The sequence below is a fragment of the Cavia porcellus genome, unplaced genomic scaffold (assembly GCF_034190915.1).
Source record: "Cavia porcellus strain 051 isolate PalLab524CR breed Dunkin Hartley unplaced genomic scaffold, mCavPor4.1 scaffold_33, whole genome shotgun sequence".
Lineage (NCBI taxonomy): Eukaryota > Metazoa > Chordata > Mammalia > Rodentia > Caviidae > Cavia > Cavia porcellus.
The window spans coordinates 12,445,023-12,465,673 of NW_026947516.1; the positions used below are offsets into that span (position 1 = coordinate 12,445,023).

At 36.9% G+C, this 20,651-nt stretch overlaps 1 protein-coding gene across 4 annotated transcripts in view; it reads right to left on the reverse strand.

Moving 5' to 3' along the window:
* Positions 1 to 20,651, reverse strand: part of Arhgap6 (Rho GTPase activating protein 6) — a 466,442-nt gene that overhangs the window by 49,780 nt on the left and 396,011 nt on the right. For all 4 annotated transcript variants that reach the window (XM_063242884.1, XM_063242883.1, XM_063242882.1 and 1 more), the window contains exons 3-4: positions 8,584 to 8,655; positions 479 to 735 (exon numbers count right to left, since the gene is read on the reverse strand). In XM_063242884.1, the coding sequence (XP_063098954.1) occupies positions 479 to 735; positions 8,584 to 8,655 (329 nt within the window). The remainder of the gene's footprint in view (positions 1 to 478; positions 736 to 8,583; positions 8,656 to 20,651) is intronic.

The following is a 20,651-nucleotide window of genomic DNA, read 5'->3' on the forward strand; positions in this document are numbered from 1 at the left end:
ATATTAATCTATGGTTCTGTTTCAGGAAAAACGTGCTCCAATGTTAGGGAAAATCTCATTGCTTGTAAAATCGTATGGCAAAGATGTTTGGCTACTCTTGTTCTCAGACTGGTAATGAAGTGTTAAAATCATCATACTCTCTCCTCAAGTCTTAACATCCAGCAGAAAATCTAGCAAGACAGCAGAAGATGACAGGCCAATGCCTGTGTCATAATGCAGAATGTTCAGGATGCCATGGGGGATATGGGTAGCAATGATGGGACACACAATGTATTGCTTTGAGAGGAGACAGAGGACAGCTGTCGCCTCAAGGTATCTCAAGGTGTTTAAGTGGCTGTACACCAAATGCAAATTCTCCCTGAATGAAATGGACACAAACCACATATCCAGTTTTCTCATGATGAAACTATCGAAGGACAACTTGATACATCTTGAATTTTCCTGGCATCATTGTCTGAGACAGTGCAGGCCAACTCACCCTTCTCCTGGCCCGGGGAGCTGGTTCTGGAGTGTTGGGAGACGTGGACTCATTTGGTGTTTCTGAGGTGGAGCTGAGAGATGAGTTACTGCTTGAGAGTTCTTTGTTTTGTCTTTTATTTCCAAACGGCAGGAGGGAAGTCACAAAATCAGATGCGTCCTTCTGCTCATCCCTCTGCGAGTCCTGCTTGAGTTTATAGGCTCTGTCATTGGCAATGACTTGAGACAAGGGCATTCCAAATGCCTGTGGGATGAATTCTGGAACCAAAAAAACAGACATTCCTGTTCAGAGACTGCCCCAAGCAGTGAAGAACCTTCACATTTGTCTCAGACCTAAAGGCAGACATATTCAAACGATTGCTTCTGAGGAACTGATTTATCAATCGACATACAGAAATGACTTCATTTTTATCAGAATAGCTAAAATTTCCATTTCAATCAAGAAAGCTAGTAGGCATAAGTACATATTTTGGAAATATCAAAATGTAGGTTTTTTTCTTTCAATGTGCCTCAAGTTTGTCTTAAAGATAATAACATTACAGACAAGTGTGACATTTCTGACAAACAGTAAATAATACTTTGTGCTATGAATACATCAGCTTGTAAACTGTTAGTCTTCTATTTATATGTTTCAGAAGCCCCTACAGGCTGCAAAGGACAAAGAGATTGCATTTATCCATTTATTGAACAAGCATTTGTTGTTGTACACCTACTATGTGCCATGTCAAATTATATAAAGTGAGGGAGCTACAACATTTATAAAAGGCCCAGTCCTTGTTCATGAGGGGTTCAGTACATAAGGTAGGATGGGGAGGTGCAGGGTTAGACACATAAGTCATTATAATAGTGTGACTATCATGTGTTATAACGCAGAGATGCATGAAACTAAGACTAAAATTCAGTTAAGTGGAACAATTTGGGGTTTACAAAGGAAGAAGCAGTACATAGAATTAAAGCCGGGAGACAAAGGAACAACTTGGGGACTGTGGGAAGAAGTTTGCTCTTTTCCCACTGTATGTTCCTCATCCCCCACCCTGTCTCCAGCCAGCTGTGTCGATGTCGTCATGCTCATGACTGATACTGAATCCACTTTCCTGGCTATGTGTAGAAGTAAACGGCATCACAGTATCTCTGGTGAGAGGCTTAGGGTGTAGTTTGTTAAATCTTTTAGAGGGGCCCACTTTGGGAAGGAATGTAATGATGAATATAATGGGGAATATAATGGACATATACATGAAAAGCTGCATTCTGGATCTCTGTAGTAAACCCATTTGTACACATACACTGGATCCTTAGGGCCAGGCATTTTATCGACAATATTTTAGATTCATGCCAAAAAGCATCAATAATTCAATCATGTGCATTACTCCCATTAGACTCAAAATTACATCTCCTAGCAGCAGCAAATTGGGGGTTTGCCTCTTGTTTTTATAAGCCCTAAGAATGAAACCAAAACAAGCAAGGGAAAACAATTCTAAGGTTGTTCTTCGAACAAAAAACCAAATATTAAATCAGGTTGGAAAAAGCTTTTAAAGGTTTTCCTCCTTGATTTGTGGCAACATTTTTAAGTAGGCTAATGGCCAAGTCTACATTAAGAGCAGAAATACTACTTAAAAGGCAGTAACCACTAGTTCTATCAAAACATGGAATTTGTTTTGAAGGGAAAATATTCTAACTCCATTTGGGGATTTTCAGTGGCACTTGCCATTCTCTATCAACCCATTAAGTGACACACGATAATAAAATTTGGGTATTTCTCCTCTGAGTGATCAATGTGGACAATGTCTCCAAATGTGATATTCACTTCTGACAAAAGGCTGTTTCTGCTACTAGCAAAATTAGGAAGCAGAGGACACAGTGCCAGTCTGCTGACTGTGAACACTGAAGACTTATTATATAAGCTAGCACTATGTTGACTGAAGAAATAATCAAATATTCTTACTTCCAAAAGACTAGGGGAGTCTAGGAACATGTGTATAGTAAGTCTGACAGCCACACAAAACATACAGAAACAAACAGGAGACAATAACTACCAAAAACATTGAAATGTATCAGGTGACATGGCTGCTTGTGTATACATATGTGGGGCAGGGATTTCCTGTAAGACGAGGACTGTCAGGCTAGGATATGTTTCAGTGATAGAACACTTGCTTAGCATGTGCAAAGCCCCGGGTTTGATCCCCAGCGCGCACATGTGCACACACACACACACACACACACACACACACACACACACAAAGATGGGAAATACTGAGTCCTCTTCTAGCCATTTTTCCATATAAGGAAACCCAACCAGACTTGTATAAAGATTTCTCATATCTCTGGAAAAAGGAAGAAATATTGTTTCCTTTGGAATCTGTCATTTTTAATATCTGAAAATCTGTCACTCTACTTGTAAATTAGAATAACTGAATACAAATGAAACAGATGAAATACGTGAAGTCATTTTTCCTCAGTTTTTATTCCTCTTTTGTTCTCATTCAAGAGATGCACCCATAACAGATTTTCATTTCTTTCTAGTAGGCTTTCTTTTCTGGCCGTGTTTATCCTTTCAATGGTAGAATTTTGATAGTCTCTTTAGTTCCTTATTAGTCTCCCTGAGAATTCTCACAATTTTTGCAAAGGAGACCTCTCTCTGCTCCAAGTTATGCAGTATCTATTTTGTCTTTATAAAATTCTAAGAAGGATTCCTGAATATTATTGCTTCTTTAAAATATGTTGATTATGACATCGAGAACTCACCACAAGTCTATTGAGCAAAACTCGTTTAAAAATGGCAGTGGTCATACATGCCTGCCTGAATTCAAAGCTCTTTTATGAGGCGAAAAAAAGGAACCGCAAGACCCTGTGCTGACAACAGCTAATAAATTTGATAATAGGCTTTTAAAACTAACTTTTAGTACATGTTTGTGATACATAATAATTCCATTCATTTTGGGGAATTCGTATATACACACGTCACATCTTGATCATTTTTACTCCTCTTCTCTCTCCTCTCTTTCTCAGATCCCCTTTCCATCTCCAAAAAACTACCTCTCTGTTTTTCATCTCTCTTTTTATTTCATTTTAAAATTATTTATATTTTGGATTTTTAATGGAAGAGAAACCATGAAATATTTAACCTTCTGTGTCTGATTTACTTTACTTAGCATTATGTTCTCAGAATCCAATCCATTTTCCTAACAGGCTTTTTAAATGACAAGGAAAACACCCAAAGCCCACTGTGCTGAGCCTGACAGACGTCATGCTGTCATCCATGGCAGGTGTTCTCTGGGGATCCTGTTTCCCTGCTATTCTCATTAAGGGTGACGGTCTCTGCTCACTCTCTTTGCTCTCGACTCTTTGCTTCTTCCAGACCTTCCCTCGCCCAGCCCTGGCAGAAATGCACCACTACATGGTTCCTCATGTTCTCTGACCTTTGTAATCTTCTATTGTCACTCACTTTGACTTGTCATTAGAGATTTAGCTGTTCACCTATATAACCTATCTGTCTCTGTCTTTGTATTTTCTCGGTCTCCTCCTCTCTTATCTTTTCATGCAGGGTACCTTTATCATCCACTCCCTTGGTCTCATCTTGGACCTTATCTTCACCAGAATTCAAAACTTCATTCCTACCTCAGACTTGGACCTTTCCACTGAACATCAACCACTTTTCCTTCCTTGACACTGGAACATCCTTAAGGCATCTCATTCTGTGTCTTCCCCTCCCAGGTCTGACTCAGATTTGCAATGGTCTCTGTTCCTCACAGGAGAGAATAAGAATTCTGAGTAGTACTTTTCTCCTTCTCACATCCCATTTCCACTCCATCATCTTGTCATATCATCCTCATGTGAACTCTTACTTCTATCTATGTCTTTCCACTTCCATCATCACTTCAATTCCAGTCCAAGGTACCATTATTTTACTACTGGGCTCCTAAATAGATGTCTAACTAGCCTTCCTCCCTTTACTATGGGGTCACACTCTTTCCCAAGTTTGTATCTTACCCTGGCCATCCGTTTTAAAACATCATTCTTTCCTTAGTCCATTTTGATGGTATCTGAATTCAGTATATAGACCCACAGTTGTACCATGACCTATACAGTTCTATGTGACCTGGCTCCTTCCTAGCCTTCCTTGGAACCATATTTCCACTGGTTTTCTCTTCTCTACTAATAGCACTCAGTGATTGTGTTCAACCTGTTTTCTTTGAGCATTTACCTACGGTGATAATTGATTTTTCTACTTCTGTTTAATATACTGCAGAAGTATGTATCAATATTATGTAACAACTATTCTTACCTAGTGTTCCTTCAAAGCTCAGTTATAATGACATATTAGACTGTGAATACCAATAAAGCATGGCATAGACTTCAGCATAAAGAAAAACACCAGAATTCAACTCTTCTCTTATTTTATGTTGATAAATATATGGAATAATCTGACAATGCGCTAGCTCCCTGAGTCATGCCACAGTAAAACCTCATCCCCATGTTCTCTAACCCGGAAGTACTATCTCTGAAACAAGGTAGCTTGTATTAAATCTTCCCTCAAAAAAACTGATTTCTTTTTGACACAAGAAAGAAATCTTCTGAAGTTTTATAAGTTTTAAGAATGTTTTTCATTACACTATGAGAAATTAAGGAGCTGGAACTATTTAATTTGAAAACATTTTTGAACTGGTGTTAATTTTGGCTTAGTGTCTACATGGAAATCAAAAGTTATGTGGATGCTGCTGAAATTGCAGCAGGGACACAGAAGTGTCACATGCTCTGCTGTTTACTTTATCAAGACTATTAAATATCATACAGACCATGATTCATTTTGATGGAATCAATTAATAAAGTGGCATATCAAACATTCATGAATCATTATTGGGCAAGCAACTTGACTCTAAAAAGCTGCCCCTTTTTATTTTTAGATGGCCTAATCTAAAAGGTCACTTAGAGTTTCCTGTTTTCCTCCATTTACTCTTGAATTCAAATGATGATCGCTTTTCACATGTGCAGATGTTAGGAACCCAAATGCTAATATGCAAAGGAAAGGAAATAATGTGAACCAATTACAACTGTGCCAGACCCGCATGTCACCACTTCATGCTTTGGTTCCCAGGCCATCCATGTGATGGCTCCCAGTGTTGACATAAATGGGGCTTTATGTTTAGAAAAGATGTCATGCAATTACTCTTCACTTAAGCCTAGGATACTTTATATATAAAAACTACTATATATAAAAAGCTACTTTATATATAAAAACAAAGCTTTATATATAAAAACTACTAGATATATAAAGCTACTTTATATATAGAAACAAAGCTTCTTTTGCCATGAAGCTTGATGCATGTTAAATGCATCAAGTTAAATGGGTGATGTGTTTTTTTCTGAAACCACAGGGATCTGCCTTCCTTTCCCCAGTCAGCTCCCTGTGTAGCAGAGCTTCTACTGGACCTGCATAAATATGACCTGGCCTGAAATATGTGTAGAGGCCAAGTGTGGTATTGCTCAATTACTTCCATGGCCTTCCTTCCAGGTCATTCATGTTCACGCCTCTTGTTGTTTGTATACATTAGAACACACACACACATACAATACATCATCATCATCATCATCATCATCATCATCATCATCATTGTCATCTCTGTCGAGGGAATGCAAACACCTTCTTCTTTCTGCAAAAATGCTCATTCTGCTTAGGCCAGCTGAAGCTGGCACTTTTTGAAGAACCATCTAGTGTCAGCCCTGTAAGCATTGATAGATCAATTATCAATACCATTATTCTAGAATGAACTAACTGTAAAAGATAATATATTATTAGTACAGTAGTATTTCTTTACTTGTGACTACACTTTCCCTGGTATCAGTTACCTATAATCAACTGTGGTCCAAAAATAATAAATAGAAAATTTCAAAAATAAGCAATTCATAAGCTTTAAGTAAGTATAAAAATAAATTTATTTATGCTTTGCAGTAATGGAAATTGAACCAAGGGCTTTCACGCTGAACTAACTACATACCCAGTCCTTTTCTTTATTTTTAATTTTGGGACAGGGTCTCAATAAGTCATTAAGTTGCCCAGTCTGGGTTTGAACTTAAGATTCTCCTCCCGTGGCTCCACAGAGTTGCTGGGATAACAGGTGTGTATCACCAGACTCTGATAGATTATTCTATAGTATATCGTTATAATCATTCTATTTTATTATTGGTCATTTTTATTGACTTCTGATTGGGTATACTTATGAATTAAACTTTATCATAGATAAATATGTATACATGGGAAAAATATTGTATATGAGGTTTAGAACTAGCCATGGCTTTGGATTTCTGTGCACCATCTTTAGAATGTACCTGCAGGGAATAAGGCAAGAAACTGTACCTATCTAAGTGCTTCCTTAAATACAGTATTCATACAGAAATTTCTCTAATCTAGATAAGTAAATGCATGATACTGCATGAATAGAATGAGCAAAACTTCTAGGAGACTGATGCTGGATACTAATATTCAAGACATTGAAAATAAGAGTAATAACTATCAACCAATCGAATATAATACAATATTTTTCAGACAATAACATGTAACTGGACAGTCCCCTGCCCTCATTATTTCCAGAACAGTGTCTACTGGGATATGACATGGCCTCCTGAGTATCCTGCTTAATGCAGGCCAGGGTTCTCATTTTAGAAGTTACATGAGATCAATGGACTCATATGCCCTGAGGTTGAGGACTGGGCATTTTATTTTCTTTCTTTTTTTGTGACTGCTTTTTTGTTTTTTTGATGATTGCTATTTTGGTTTTTGCTAGGGACTCATGCATCCTGGGCAAGCACTGTATCTCTAAAATGCACCCCTAAATTTTTGGGCATAGAATTTCTAAATGTTTCACAAGTGATTCTGTTGTACAGTCCAGGGTAGGCATGATTGATGGTTTCACTTCCTCATGACAATTTAAGGTAAACATTTGAAATGGCTGGAAGTATTTCAGCTTGGGGCAGTCCTGCTGTCATGTACTGTCTAGAGGCCATGGATGCTGCTAAGCATCCTGCAATAAGTAGCAAAACTCCTATCAGAAAGATATTTCCCATCTAAAATGCCAATAACAACAAGGGTGAGAAATACCCCCCTAAGATAAAAAAAAATGGTTTTCTACTCTTCAGAATTCTTCATCACCAAACAGCAGGAACTAATGTGATGACTCTTAAGGCACAGTTCAACACATAGGTGTAGTGACTGGTATCAGTGGTGTGGAATAGCTCTTGTCCAGGACTGATTAGAATGCATTATTTTTAAAACCCTTGGCTTCACTGTTTCTATCATTTTTCAAGCAGGGATTCAATCACTATGGAAAAGAGTTCAAAGGTGAAACATGTTTATCCTCATTCCACACTCATTCACTGTGTCACATAAAATGAAAATGTATTCATACAATCACACCATTCAACAATCATCTTATATGAGACCATAAGAATAAGCCACGAAAATGGACTCCGCTAATGGAGGCCAGGTGCCCATTATGCAGGCTCAGAGAATGTTAGTTAAAAATGACCATAAATATCTCTGAAAGGGTGGCTAAAGTGTCAGTTCTCTAAATAGGCATAGAAAGGGACACAAAATGTATGAGAGTAGGCAAGTCTGAAAACATATGGGTGAAAAATGAGCATGCTACAATCTAACATGAAAATGCTGAGAATGGCACATCTTTGGTTACCCCATGGGGCTGAGACTATTTCTTCTTGGTAGTTATGGTGGGCAAATACAAAGTCTTTCTCATTCAACTAGCCCTGCCTAACTGTCTGAATTTGCCAGACAGCTGGTTAGCGTTAGTGACGCTGTTCATGGCTACTCAACCCAGGTCCTTTTTAATGCATAGCTGATTGGTCAAAATAATTGGAACCATAAATTTGGCCAAAGTCATACTATGCTCAAACCAGCTAAATTCATCAGTTCAGCACAGGGATATTCAAACACAGAAGAGTAGACCAAAACAGCCCTTAATGATATTCCATCATTCCATTAATCCAGTTTGCATAATAGAATTGAACCACATAAGTCTATGTGATTCAAAAACCCAACCAAATTCAACCATTATAATCCATGGAAGAGACTTCTGCTTTAGTTACTTCATCCTTTACCTCTGTCTTTGTTTTTCTCTTTTCCGAGGGAATCCAGTTTCTTTCTCAAAGATTTCTTTCTCTTTTGTCCATCTGTAAATGTAAAGAGTAAAAAATAAGCATATAAGTGATATTTTACATTACAAATAATTATATTTGAGCAACAGTATGACTTGTCTCTTACTTTGCTCATAATTTGTCATTTTATGTAGAAAAACTGCTCTTTAAGTACATGAAAATCTCTGACATGGTTAGCATATATAACCAGAATCTTGCTATATTCTTTTCATTTTTTTATAATCATGGGAAATCTAGGACACTTCCCTTCTACAGATATAAATTACCATTGACATATAGATATGTTTGCTTTTACTATTATATAATTCTCGTCCTATTTTCCATGGTTGTCCAAATTGAACCAAATCTTCATGAGCGAGTCAACAGTGTATATAGTTTTGATATTTATGAGATAGTACAGTGTAATTGGCTAAGGAAATGCATTTAGTGGTCTGCAGAACTATTTTTCTACCACTTACTGACTGTGTCTCTTTGGACAAGTCTCAGAGCCCTTATCAATAAAATAAGAATGGCATGTAGTTGTGAAAGTTCAATGAAACAATGCACATAAATTGCTTAAAGTCCAGTCTGACACGTGTTCATAAATCCCCACTTCTTTGTGCTGATCACATAGTATTCCCTGCTTTAGTGGCACCATAGCTTGTTAATCATTCTCCATTGATGGATGGATGCTGGTGTTGTTGCTAATTGTTTCTCACTATAATATATATATAATATATATATATATAATATAATATATATAATATAATTGTTGTTGTTTCTCACTATAATAGTTGGAGGATAGTTCCTTTTAGCATCTAATGTTTGCAACAAATGTACTTAATATGCCTGTTTAACTCAAATAATAAAGATACCACTCATATCAGTGGGCAGCTGCAATCAAATTCCTGGGATGTCATCACAAAATATTGGCATTCATCATTGCCAGAATGTGTTTGGGGATTATGCAGCTGTCAGTTTAGCATGTGGGAGGTGTGAACTGGGAATCCACCCTGTGATCAAATAGCAGAGGTGCAGTGCATCCCTTAACAAAATTTAGTTTTAAAAAGAGGATTAAGAATTCTTTTACAGGAGACACTAAAAATGCAGCACAGAGATTCAGCCAAATACCATTTAAAAACAAGACTCTGATATCAGGAAAAGACAGAGTAAGCATTTTGAAATAGACATGAGCATTCCTGGGATCCTCATGGGCCGTGGATGTTCCTGGATCCTCCTCTATGAATTTTCAGAGGGAAAAGAACATCACAATACAGTCAACAGTCCCATTCAACTCTCCTTCTCTTCAAAGATTTCAAAAATCATCCTTCTCCTACAAAATGGAAACAGCTAAGAGTTTTCACCCGTGTAGTCATGAGATTTGAGTATAGAAAATTATGTAAATCATTCATAATGTGACAAACAGCTATAAATCTCTTTGATCACTTAAATGGTCAGATCTTCAACATCTAAAAGTTGATCTAACAATGATGACCTATTGCAACATCAAATATACACGGGCAATCAATCAAACATACAACTGCATATTGTGCTCCAACTAGTTCTTTTTATTTTGTAATGCTTTGTTCATTGCTAATTCATATCATTGAATGTATTGAGAGTCACAAAATTTTATTCTTTGAAACTTCAATTTTCTTCATTTAAATAGTTGACCAAGCAGAGTATATATTAAAGGAGAGTGGGCAGATTAAAAAAATCAAAATGTCAAGGAGCCAGAATACATCAAGGATAGAGGACATTTTCTTTTAAAATAGGATACTTTTTAAAAAAGCTTCCAAATATAGGGAATGTATCACAGATATATATATATATATATATATATATATATATATAAACTTTATGTTTATATATTTATAAATTAAAATGTATGATTTAAACAATGATTAGAAGACATCTCTGGTGCACCCAACAGCCATGTTAAAAAGTAGACTATCACTAGTTCTTGGAGAACTACCTGCATGAAACCCTCCTCCTCATCCCATATAATTTACTAGTATGTAATCAATTACTAACTTTTCTTTGTATTTTTTACTATGTATATGTGTATTTGTAAAGTATATGTTTTTCTCTTGTGATACAAATAGACAGACTTCTAGTGGAGTTATTCTTTCTTGCTTTATTTCATTCACCAACATTGTGAAACATGCTTTAAATTCTGTAGGTAGCTGCAGATTACTCACTTTGATCGCGTCTAGTGTTCTCAAACAAATATGCCATAGTTAATTCTCCCATTGGATGGCTGATGGATTCTTGAGTTGTATATGGCTTGGAGTTATTAGGAATAGTGTTTCATTTTAAAAAATATGTTTACGTCTTCTTCTGTGCATGTACCAGAATCTGTCTAAGATGGTGCTTTAGAAAATGTGGTTCCAGAACCATCAGCATCAACACCCCCTGGGAAATTGTTAGAGATACAAATTCTCTATGGCTCCATCCAGACCCACTGGATCTGTGGTGGCACCTACAATGCATTCTAGTACATGCTGAAGTCTGAGAGCCACTGCTCCAAGTGAGTACACAGAAGTTGCATTGCTGAATTAGCCTGTGTGCCATCATAGGATTTAGTAGGTAACATTCCTATTCCCACCACTATAAAGTTCACTTAATTCCACAATGATACTGTTAATCTTAAACTTCCAAACTCCAAAGAATATCTTGACTCCTCCTTACAGTCCAAATATAATTTTTTTGTAAATAATGACCTATAATTAAAAACACTTACCTATTTACAGTATGTATTATTTTTTCACTTCAACATAGGTAAATATTATAAATAGTCAATATTATAAATAGTCAACTACATAAAATGATTGATGATATATGGTAATGTGAAGAGTTACAGTGCTTTATCAAGTTTTCTCTTTTTGCACTCTCAAATAAATCACAAGAGCTGCGCAATGAATTTTCTTACTCCTTCTCTTTGCCCTTGTAATCAATCAGCAATTTGCCCATTTGTGAAGAATGACTCATTTTTTCTTCTCATAGGTTATTAAAAATCTGATAAAGAGGCTGCCGTATTAGTGCTGGTTCCATGCAGTCACATTCATGCATTTTCTTGGATGGCAATAAGTGAGATAAGTGCCATTCTACATTTGTCTTCGTCCATTTTCTGGTGCTATAACAGAATACTGCAGAATGGGTAATTTATATAACAAAGTTTATATGGTTCACTGTTCTAGAAAATGGAAAGTCTAAAGGAAATCTTCATTCTGTGTCATTACATGATAGAAGGCATCACATGGGCAAGGGAGGGAAAGAGACAGAACTTGTAGTATCAAGCCCTCTGATAAGTAGTATTAATCCATTCATAAATGTAAAGCTCTCATGATTTAAACACCTCCCATTAGGCCCCACCTACAACATAGCTGGGAATTAAGTTTCCAATACATGCTTTTCTTTGATCCCATTTTTTGGGGGACACATTCAGACCATAGCATTCTTTTAAAGAAATTCAAGTTTCACCCAAATAATGATGACCACAGAAAGGTTTTTATGGTGCAGTAGTGATGAGTACATGCATGCTGACTGTGTAAAACATGCTAATGGTGTCATGGACAATGGTGACTTGCAGGAGGAACTTGGGCAACACATCCTGAAGAGGCATCTTGAAGCACATACTTAAGGATTGGCTTGCATGTGTCCTTTTGCCAGGCCTTGTGGATGTGTGTGACACATAAAAACAAACAGCAGATCAGACGATGAGGCACCAAGCCTCCTAGTGACTCCAAACCAATAGGCCTGTCCTGCAAGCAAAGTGTGGCTGATATGAGGATCCTTTTGGAGATCAATATTTAGCAGGGTCTACAGAACTGAGATTCTAGAATACACTTTTCATGAACTCATTTGCTCTTTGTCATGTTCTATTTCAAGGTGTATTTGTTTCTCTAGCTAGAATAAAAGCTCTCAGAAAGCAGAACCATAGCTCTTGGACTTTTATTTTCCTCCAAGTAAATAGCACAGGGCAACTGGTTGGCATTGCCCAAAGCTAGAAGTCAGAGGTTTTGGACTGAGTCTGATGGACCCCACGAGCACTGAAGTACACATCTTCTAATTTTAAGGTGATCAGATTCAGAGAATCAAGCTCATGCAATGTTATTTTCCATAACAAATTAATTTTAGATGTAAAACTAAAATATTTTCTGAAAGACTCACTTGGTGACAGATGAAGACTACAGATTACCTTTGGGAAATGTAAACTATTTGAGAAGTGGCATAAGGGACCGGGAAGGTTCTGTGTCTTGGTGTAGCTGGGAGTTTCATGATATATACATATTTAAATTCCACTAAGCTACACTTGTGCACATTCATATTTACACTCAGTACTATACATGAATTATTTCCCAGCAACAATAATAACAACAAAAGACTTCATCATTTTTACACAATGGTACCAACATAAAAATTACACTAAACTGAATTGGGCTGAAAACTCAGCAAGAAAGTTCTTCAGAAAATAATTTTTGCATGGTTCACTTTTCTAAATATCTGAATATCTGTGATTGCATCTGAATACCTCTGCTTCCCTGTGACACAGGCAAAGGATATGGAGGATTAGTTAGTATTTATGGTGCATGTACTATAAGATAAACACATTTCATGCAAAGCTTCATTACATCCTCAGAGAAGCTCAAGGAAGCCTATGTTACTAATCCTCCTATTGTATGGAAGAGGAAACCAGGGTGTGAAAAGTTTAAATAACTTATCCATGGAAAAACATTGGGAAATGGAAAATCCAGAACTTGTATCTAGATTTATTTAATCTCAAAAGATGCAGTTTTAACCTCTACCTTGGCTGTGTGAAGGAAATATGGCACTTATTTGAAGATGTGCCAGTAGGACAGATATATGGACAGATACGCCTACAGTGTGAGAGTTATGGAGGGAGAGGAAAGAGAAATCAAAAATAGTTAATCTCTAAATATGCACCAGGCCTAGTGTATGTCATTTTAATGACGATTTTTAAAGGTAGGGACACTTATTGTAAAATATGGCGATCATAGTTACAAGTATTATGTACTAGTTACTTTCCTAATGTTGAGACAAAATACCCAACACTCAAAACTTAAGTTTATTTTGGCCCATAGTTTCAGAGGATTGTGTGACAGTAAATTTTATATTACCTAATATATATCAACACGCGATCCACTGAGTTAGCTTTTTGATCTACACACTTGACAGTTGAAAGCACTGAAAATCAAAGAACGAAAGCAAATTCTCCTAATGTCACAGAACTGGTATGTGGTGGAGCTAGGAATCAAAGCCAAATTCCAGTTCTTTCCAACAGTCAAAGCTCTGTCATGAGAAGTGTGGCTGAGAGCAGAACTCAGATCCCACTGAAGAGAAGCCAGAAGTCATTTTGAAGGTCACTTTGCAGCATAAGAAAAGATTCGGGACTCTCTTCCCTGAAAACCATTTGAAAATCCAGGGACAACCCTCTGTGGGAGTCACTTAGAGTATGTCCCCAAAGAAACCTGAGTCACCAACAAGAAATCACTGGGGCTCATTTGTTGATGAGGGAGTCAAAGAATGAATGTAGATGGCCCCATTTCACAGGTGCACCTTGATGTGGTACATGATCAACATTTAAGAACTTTCATATACCTTCACTTGCAGGCCACATTACTGGAAAGAGCAAGCTATCTCATGCCCTGAGCTATGAAATGAAGATGAAGAATTACCAAATGTCTGCCAGGAGCAAATCCCTTCCCTGGTACTGTTATAGACACGGGCAAAAAAAAAACTAGCTCAACAGGTTCAAAATGACCATATCCAGTAATCATTTGTTCAGGTGCCATGTAGCGCACAAATTGATTTATAAAAATTTGAATTCTAGTGTAAAATCTTATTGATTAAACATATGTGTCTGGATATTTGACCTTTCAAAAGAAGCGGAAGAGCTGGCAGCAATGGATTCCACATTCCTCACATTCACTCCAGGCCACGGCAGGCACCTGACCCTGGGCCACTGTCCCATTAGTATTATCTGGTGGGCCTTGGAGTTTGCAACCCCACTTGATTCTAAAAGGAAGGCTTTAGCCTGTTGAAAGCTTCAGAAACTTCTGCTGAGAAAAGTTTGAAGGAATGCTTTTCTGGCACCAGTCCCTTGATTCCCAGCCAGAGCTGCCTCACTATTTATTTGGATCAGAAAAATAGACTCTTAGGGAAAGAAAACCAAAGGAATTCATAGGCAATGAGGGGAGCTTGCAAATGTGAGGAAAACTTACATAAAAAGAAACACTCAGGTGGTGAAATAAGAAGTGGCCCTCTACAAATTGCATAGAATCTATGCCAGGGCTTCTCAGCTTGGGCACTTGTGCTATTTGAATCCAGATAATTCTTCATTGTGAGCCACTGTCCTGTGCATTGTAGACTATTTAGCAGCAACATTGGCCTCCATATACTAGATGCCTGGGCACCCATCCACCTCTGATTGTGACAACCGTGTATGTCTCTACATTGCCAAATGTCTCTGTGGAGCAAAATCACTCCAACTGAGAACTGCTGGTCTATGAACAACTTATCTAGAGAGCAGCTATGAGTCCACACCATGTGAATGTGAATCAGCTCCCCTGATACCCAATCTCAGTTTCTGTTTCAACAGAACAATATAAAAATGTTTACAAGATATTGAACTTTTAGATATCAGATTCAATGTTGGGCACTAGAGCAATTTCCTTCAATTTATGAAGAAATGACAGTCTGTCTATAAATTACCTTTCTTCCCAATTCCTAAGACTACATGGGAGAAATATAGTGAGGTAATTGAGTAAAGAGAGTTCTATTCTTTTGATGATGTGTTGTTTTCTCTCTGGGGGTGCAAAATCAAGTGTGGAGAGCAGCTGTGGTAAGTGGCAGTATGAATGGATCCTCAAGAAAGACTAAAGGGACACTGCACAGTTTCCTCTTATTTAGAGGACTAAAATGGTACAAGAAGAGACTTATTAGCCTAGCCCTCCACAGCCTAAAATGAAGGCTCACCAGGATATATAGCAAATCTTTTTGTAAGCAAATAGAATTGTCCAGCATATAACAAGCTACTTCCATAAGAATACCATTTACTGTGGTTTCCCTCTTGGTGATATTCTCTACTTTGTTATCCCTCACCCCAAGAGAAGCCAGAACCATGATCCGTTGTATACAAACAGCTTAGTGGTGAGAAACTGAAGATCCAGCCAGTGGTCACATGGACACTCATCATTCAGCCCCAATGTAGTCCTCAGGTGACCGAAGCTCCATCTGAGCTGGGCTGCCACCTTATGAAAGCCCTAACCAGGAAATCAAACTGAGCTGCTCCCAGAAACAATGTGTCATGAAAAAAAATGTTTGTTATTTAGAAAGAAAAGAAAAGACCTGATGAAATGCAATGTAATATCCTGGATGAGATTTTGGAACAGAAAAAGAATGAGTGGGAAAATTGATAAAATGTAAATAAAGTCTATAGTTTTCTTGAGACATATACACCAAGATTGGTTTCTTAGCTATGACAAATGTACTAAGATGATATACGATATCAACATTAGAGGAAACCGGTGAAGTGTGTAAGGTAACTTGATGTTATTAAAAAAACTTCTGTAAATCTAAAATTATCCCAAAATACAATAAATTTAATAAAAATATTTTTCTCCCAGGAACCAGATGTAGTCAAGCAAAAATTGGAAACTCATTTGTCAAGCATGCGAGAAAATGGAAGCCTGAACTGCTCCCTGAAGAATTTCACAGAATTGGAAGCTCAATTTTATGGCAAGAAGGGAGGTGATTCACAATTTAGTTTCTGACCTGGCTAAAACTGGAAACAATCTCCTATCCAAGTCTCCCTAATCTGAAGGAAAACAGGTACCTAAACTGACCTAAAGCATCCATGTGACTGCTGTTGTGGTAGAACATGTGTGCTGGAAAGGAAGTGGACAATTGAGATCCTCCCTCAGATTTGCTTTTATGGCCCTGGGGATGTTTTCATAGGTGGCTGATAAGACAGTCTTAAGATTCCTCCTAAATCTTAGGTTCTCACAAATCCTTTTTCGGCTAAAGTTATCCAGACCTTGTATTTTTAATTTGCATCAGAAAATCTATTAGTAGAGAAATCTATTTACTTTTTAAAGTCCTCATGCATGTTACTATAAACTAAAATGCCATTTCAAAAATCAAACAAACAACAAATATATATTTACATATATATGAATGTGAATTAAGTGAGCTATACAACATGTGGATATCATGCAGTAGTTTTTACTAATACTATATTTTTGCCCTTTGCTAAAGCTGAAGTTCATTATTTCTTCTTATCTAACTTTCCTTTTGATTGCTTTCAAGCCACAGACTTCTCAAAAATAAGGCAAGACAAAGACTAAACTAGACATTTTATTTATAAATTGGAGTCAAAGGTTTGCTAAAGAAGTAATAATGTTACTAATAGCCCCTGACACTAGGGAGTCATTCATTGTGCCTGAGCTCTACATCTGGTGCTTTCCAGTGATTAATCTGATTCATGTAAGATGAATGGGACAAGTCTGTATTAGAAAGCAGATGGAAACTACAGTCAAAATCATGCCTCAGGAAAAGTCAGGCTGGATACAGAAGCCAATTACTGTACTGTGATCTCTACCTTTCTGAATTGAATTTAAAATTGCCCCTTCCACATTGAAATGATGTCTATATATTCAAAGCCTATCTCAAAAAATGGAAGGAAAAGCAGTTCTTCTGACAAAAGGGGAAGTATCTACCCAGGAAAGGGGAGCCCATGGGACCACTGCAATACTCTGGTCTAAATTAACCGGGAGTGAACCCCAGAAATTTAACAGGATAGCCAAAGCAGAGGCCATATCTCCCTTCTAAAGCTAGGATTCTTTGTTCAGGAAAGCATCATAGTACATGATGAATCTTGTTGGTTTGGGAACATTATTTACACTACTACATTGTCTGTATAAATGTTATCTTTTCCCTAGAAAGTAAGTTTATCATATAGCCATCCATCCATCCATTTTTCATCCATCCAACACTGCTTAAACACACAGCAAAGGTGAAACTCAACTATATGCTATGAATGCAGATTAATGACTATTATCTCTGTGTTTTAAATTCAGAGCTCAGTGCTCAAGACAGCTATGTAGAAACCCAACTAAACCAAAATGAAGAAATGCTTTAGTGTAGACATTTACTAGGTGCTAGGATGGATGAGAGAAGGCTACCCACAACCCTGCTTGCAAAAGTTCATGATTAATTCAGTCCCAAAGAATGAAATTACCCTTCAAATTTTGGTTGTGGTTTCCTCCAGTAAATCATATTATGACTACTTAGTTTAGGAGATAGTTTATTCCTGATTATTTTAAAATTGTGACTTTTATACCTAGTGTTCTAAGGGTTTATCAAGTCAGCATTCTATTAAGAAAAAAAGATGAGAAAATTATAAATTCAAGCATGGATTGATAATTCCTTAAATGGGAAGCAGGGTTCAACAAAGTGGCAAATAAGAGCTTTAGAAGAAAATAACCTATCTGAAAAAAATCAGTAAACAATGTACTAAAACCCATATTGGCCCCATCATTAGTCAAATTTGGATTAGGATTTCAATTGGGATGTGTGTGTGTGTGTGTGTGTGTGTGTGTGTGTGTGTGTCATCTTCAAGTTATTTTCATGCTATAGGTTATTGGCTTTTTAACAAATCTATAGGCTATCAAAGTTTTCATTTCTACATTCTTGCCCTTGGACGTTCTTCCATTAACCATAACTGACATACAAGGCAAGTAGGAATAGGGTGATTGGGCCATTTGTCTTGGTATAAACCCCATGGAATTAAACATCCTTATTTTATCCTGCTAGCACCTTGTGGGCTTGGATTTCCAAAATATGTTTCCAAAGTGTCTACATTGCCCTGGGTTAGTAAATGTTTTATGGCATTCTTAAGCAATAGAGTTGCCTCTTAAAGCTGAGGCTCCCCAAGTACTTGTGAAATGTACTAATCCCCCATAGTTTACTTGTTGAAGTGGTGGTGAAATTAACAAAGCTGTGGGCATAAAATAAGAACATTCTGTGAGTCTTTCACTGCTGTAATGAAAGTCAGCTCTTGGAGGTCACCATGCCTCTAGCTCCATTAAACACACAAGAAAACTTTTTCCATTTTGTGTAAGTTATTTTGGTAGTGTAATTAGTTCTAAATATTTCTATATCACATTCAAGAGGAAAAAATAATACTGTCGAAGATTCTTGAATCTCAGAGCAAGTGTTTTCCTATTACAGAAAATCGCTAAGATTTTTGATTTGTTGGGCATGTCTCCTTGTTTTGTCAAAATGTGAAGTAAGGAAGCTGATCTCATGGTTTGGATGCCATGGGTTTAAAAGCTCAAACATGGTTTTTCCTTAACTAGGCATTCTTTGTAATCACTGCTTACTGCAACAACTGGCTGTGATCAAATTATGCCCTAGAAGGATGTTTTACTTGCTGTCAGTTTTTCCACATTTAAATTCTACGAGTTAAAAAATAGATAAAAAACAGTAAGCACATATTCCAAAGGAGGAAGCCTTGCTGCTGCTGTCTTTCCATTAGCCAGGAGCCAGCTTCTAGGCTCCTGAATTTTGATCACTCATCATACAGTCCTTAAATGGAAAATGATACTTTTAACAGTCTAGGTACGCACTATATTTGCAGAGACAGAAGTTTCCAAATATCATTATGGAGAAAATGCATTCTGGCAAGTCATTTCTTTAGGCTATTATTTGTTGCCTAGCGTGTACAGGAAAAAAGTAGATGAGAGAATCAAATAATAAAAATTACTTAACTAAAAAATATGCTGGATTATTAATTCAGGAAAATTAACCCTCCAAATATTGAATTTCATTACTCTTGTTTTAAAGCTAAACTTGTAGTTCAAGTTTAAAATGTAGAGTCAGACAATGGTGTTTATTATACATGTGACTTTTGATCTATGTAAAATACTAATTCCACTTACTTTGTTTTGACAGATACTGTTTTACAATGAACAAAAAAAGGAGTCAACAATCCTTAAGCCATAGACTTTAAGTCTTGGTAACTCCTAAAAATTTCTGCTGGTTGTTCCCATGAAAACAGCTCTCTTAGATTTAGTAACTGGATAGATGATGCAATTAGATAAAAATTATTTCAGCTCATCTTTTCCATTCCTTATTTTTGATTATTCTTTGAGCCACCTGAAACAAGTCTATATGATATGGACACACTATGTAAAAAACACACTATGATTAAAATTTAATATATTCCATTTTGTCCCTAAAATGTTTATTGAGGAGCAGGTACATCAAGGCACTGCGGTACACATTAAAGCAAATAAATGTAAGAATGATTTCCTTCCCATCACTTGTATGCAACATCAGAAGATGGCATTGCTATTGCATACACCGGCAGTTTCTAATCCAAACCCATCTCTGTCCTGCTCCCTTCTCCATGCTCTCCCCAATTCTTATTTGCTCCATTTTGTTAGTTATTCATCCTCTATCCAGTCATGCATCCCATGAGGAATCCTCACCCTTGGAAAAGGACAATTAAGTTCAAGCCAATCCTGGTGATTTATTTCTGATTATCAGTATCACTTTGGGCCCTGACACGTGTGCAATTCTAAGTTGTATTAAGGGAGGGACATCTATTGAGAGGCAGCACTTAAATGTTTTAGTCTTAAAACAGATATGTACTAGTTGAAGAGTCACTGCTTTACTTTGCCTTTTGAAGCTGATGTAGGAGGAATGATGGCAAGTGGTGTGGTAGCCATTCTGTGATAGCAAGTGAAGCAAAAGCCAAATAACAAGTTGACCCAATGTAACAGCCAAGAAAAATGATGGAAAGCCACTACATTAATGAAACCTGCAACTATGTCTAGTTTTCTTACAAAGTAAGATGATTAACTATTATTTAAATAAATTTTGCTTTAGCTTCCATAATTTTCAGCCAAAATAACTTAATAGTGGATTGTCCAAAAAGCTGTCATTGGGTGTGTTTTTCTACTTAGAGGTCCACTAGACATATGATGCAATGGCAGATGTACCTA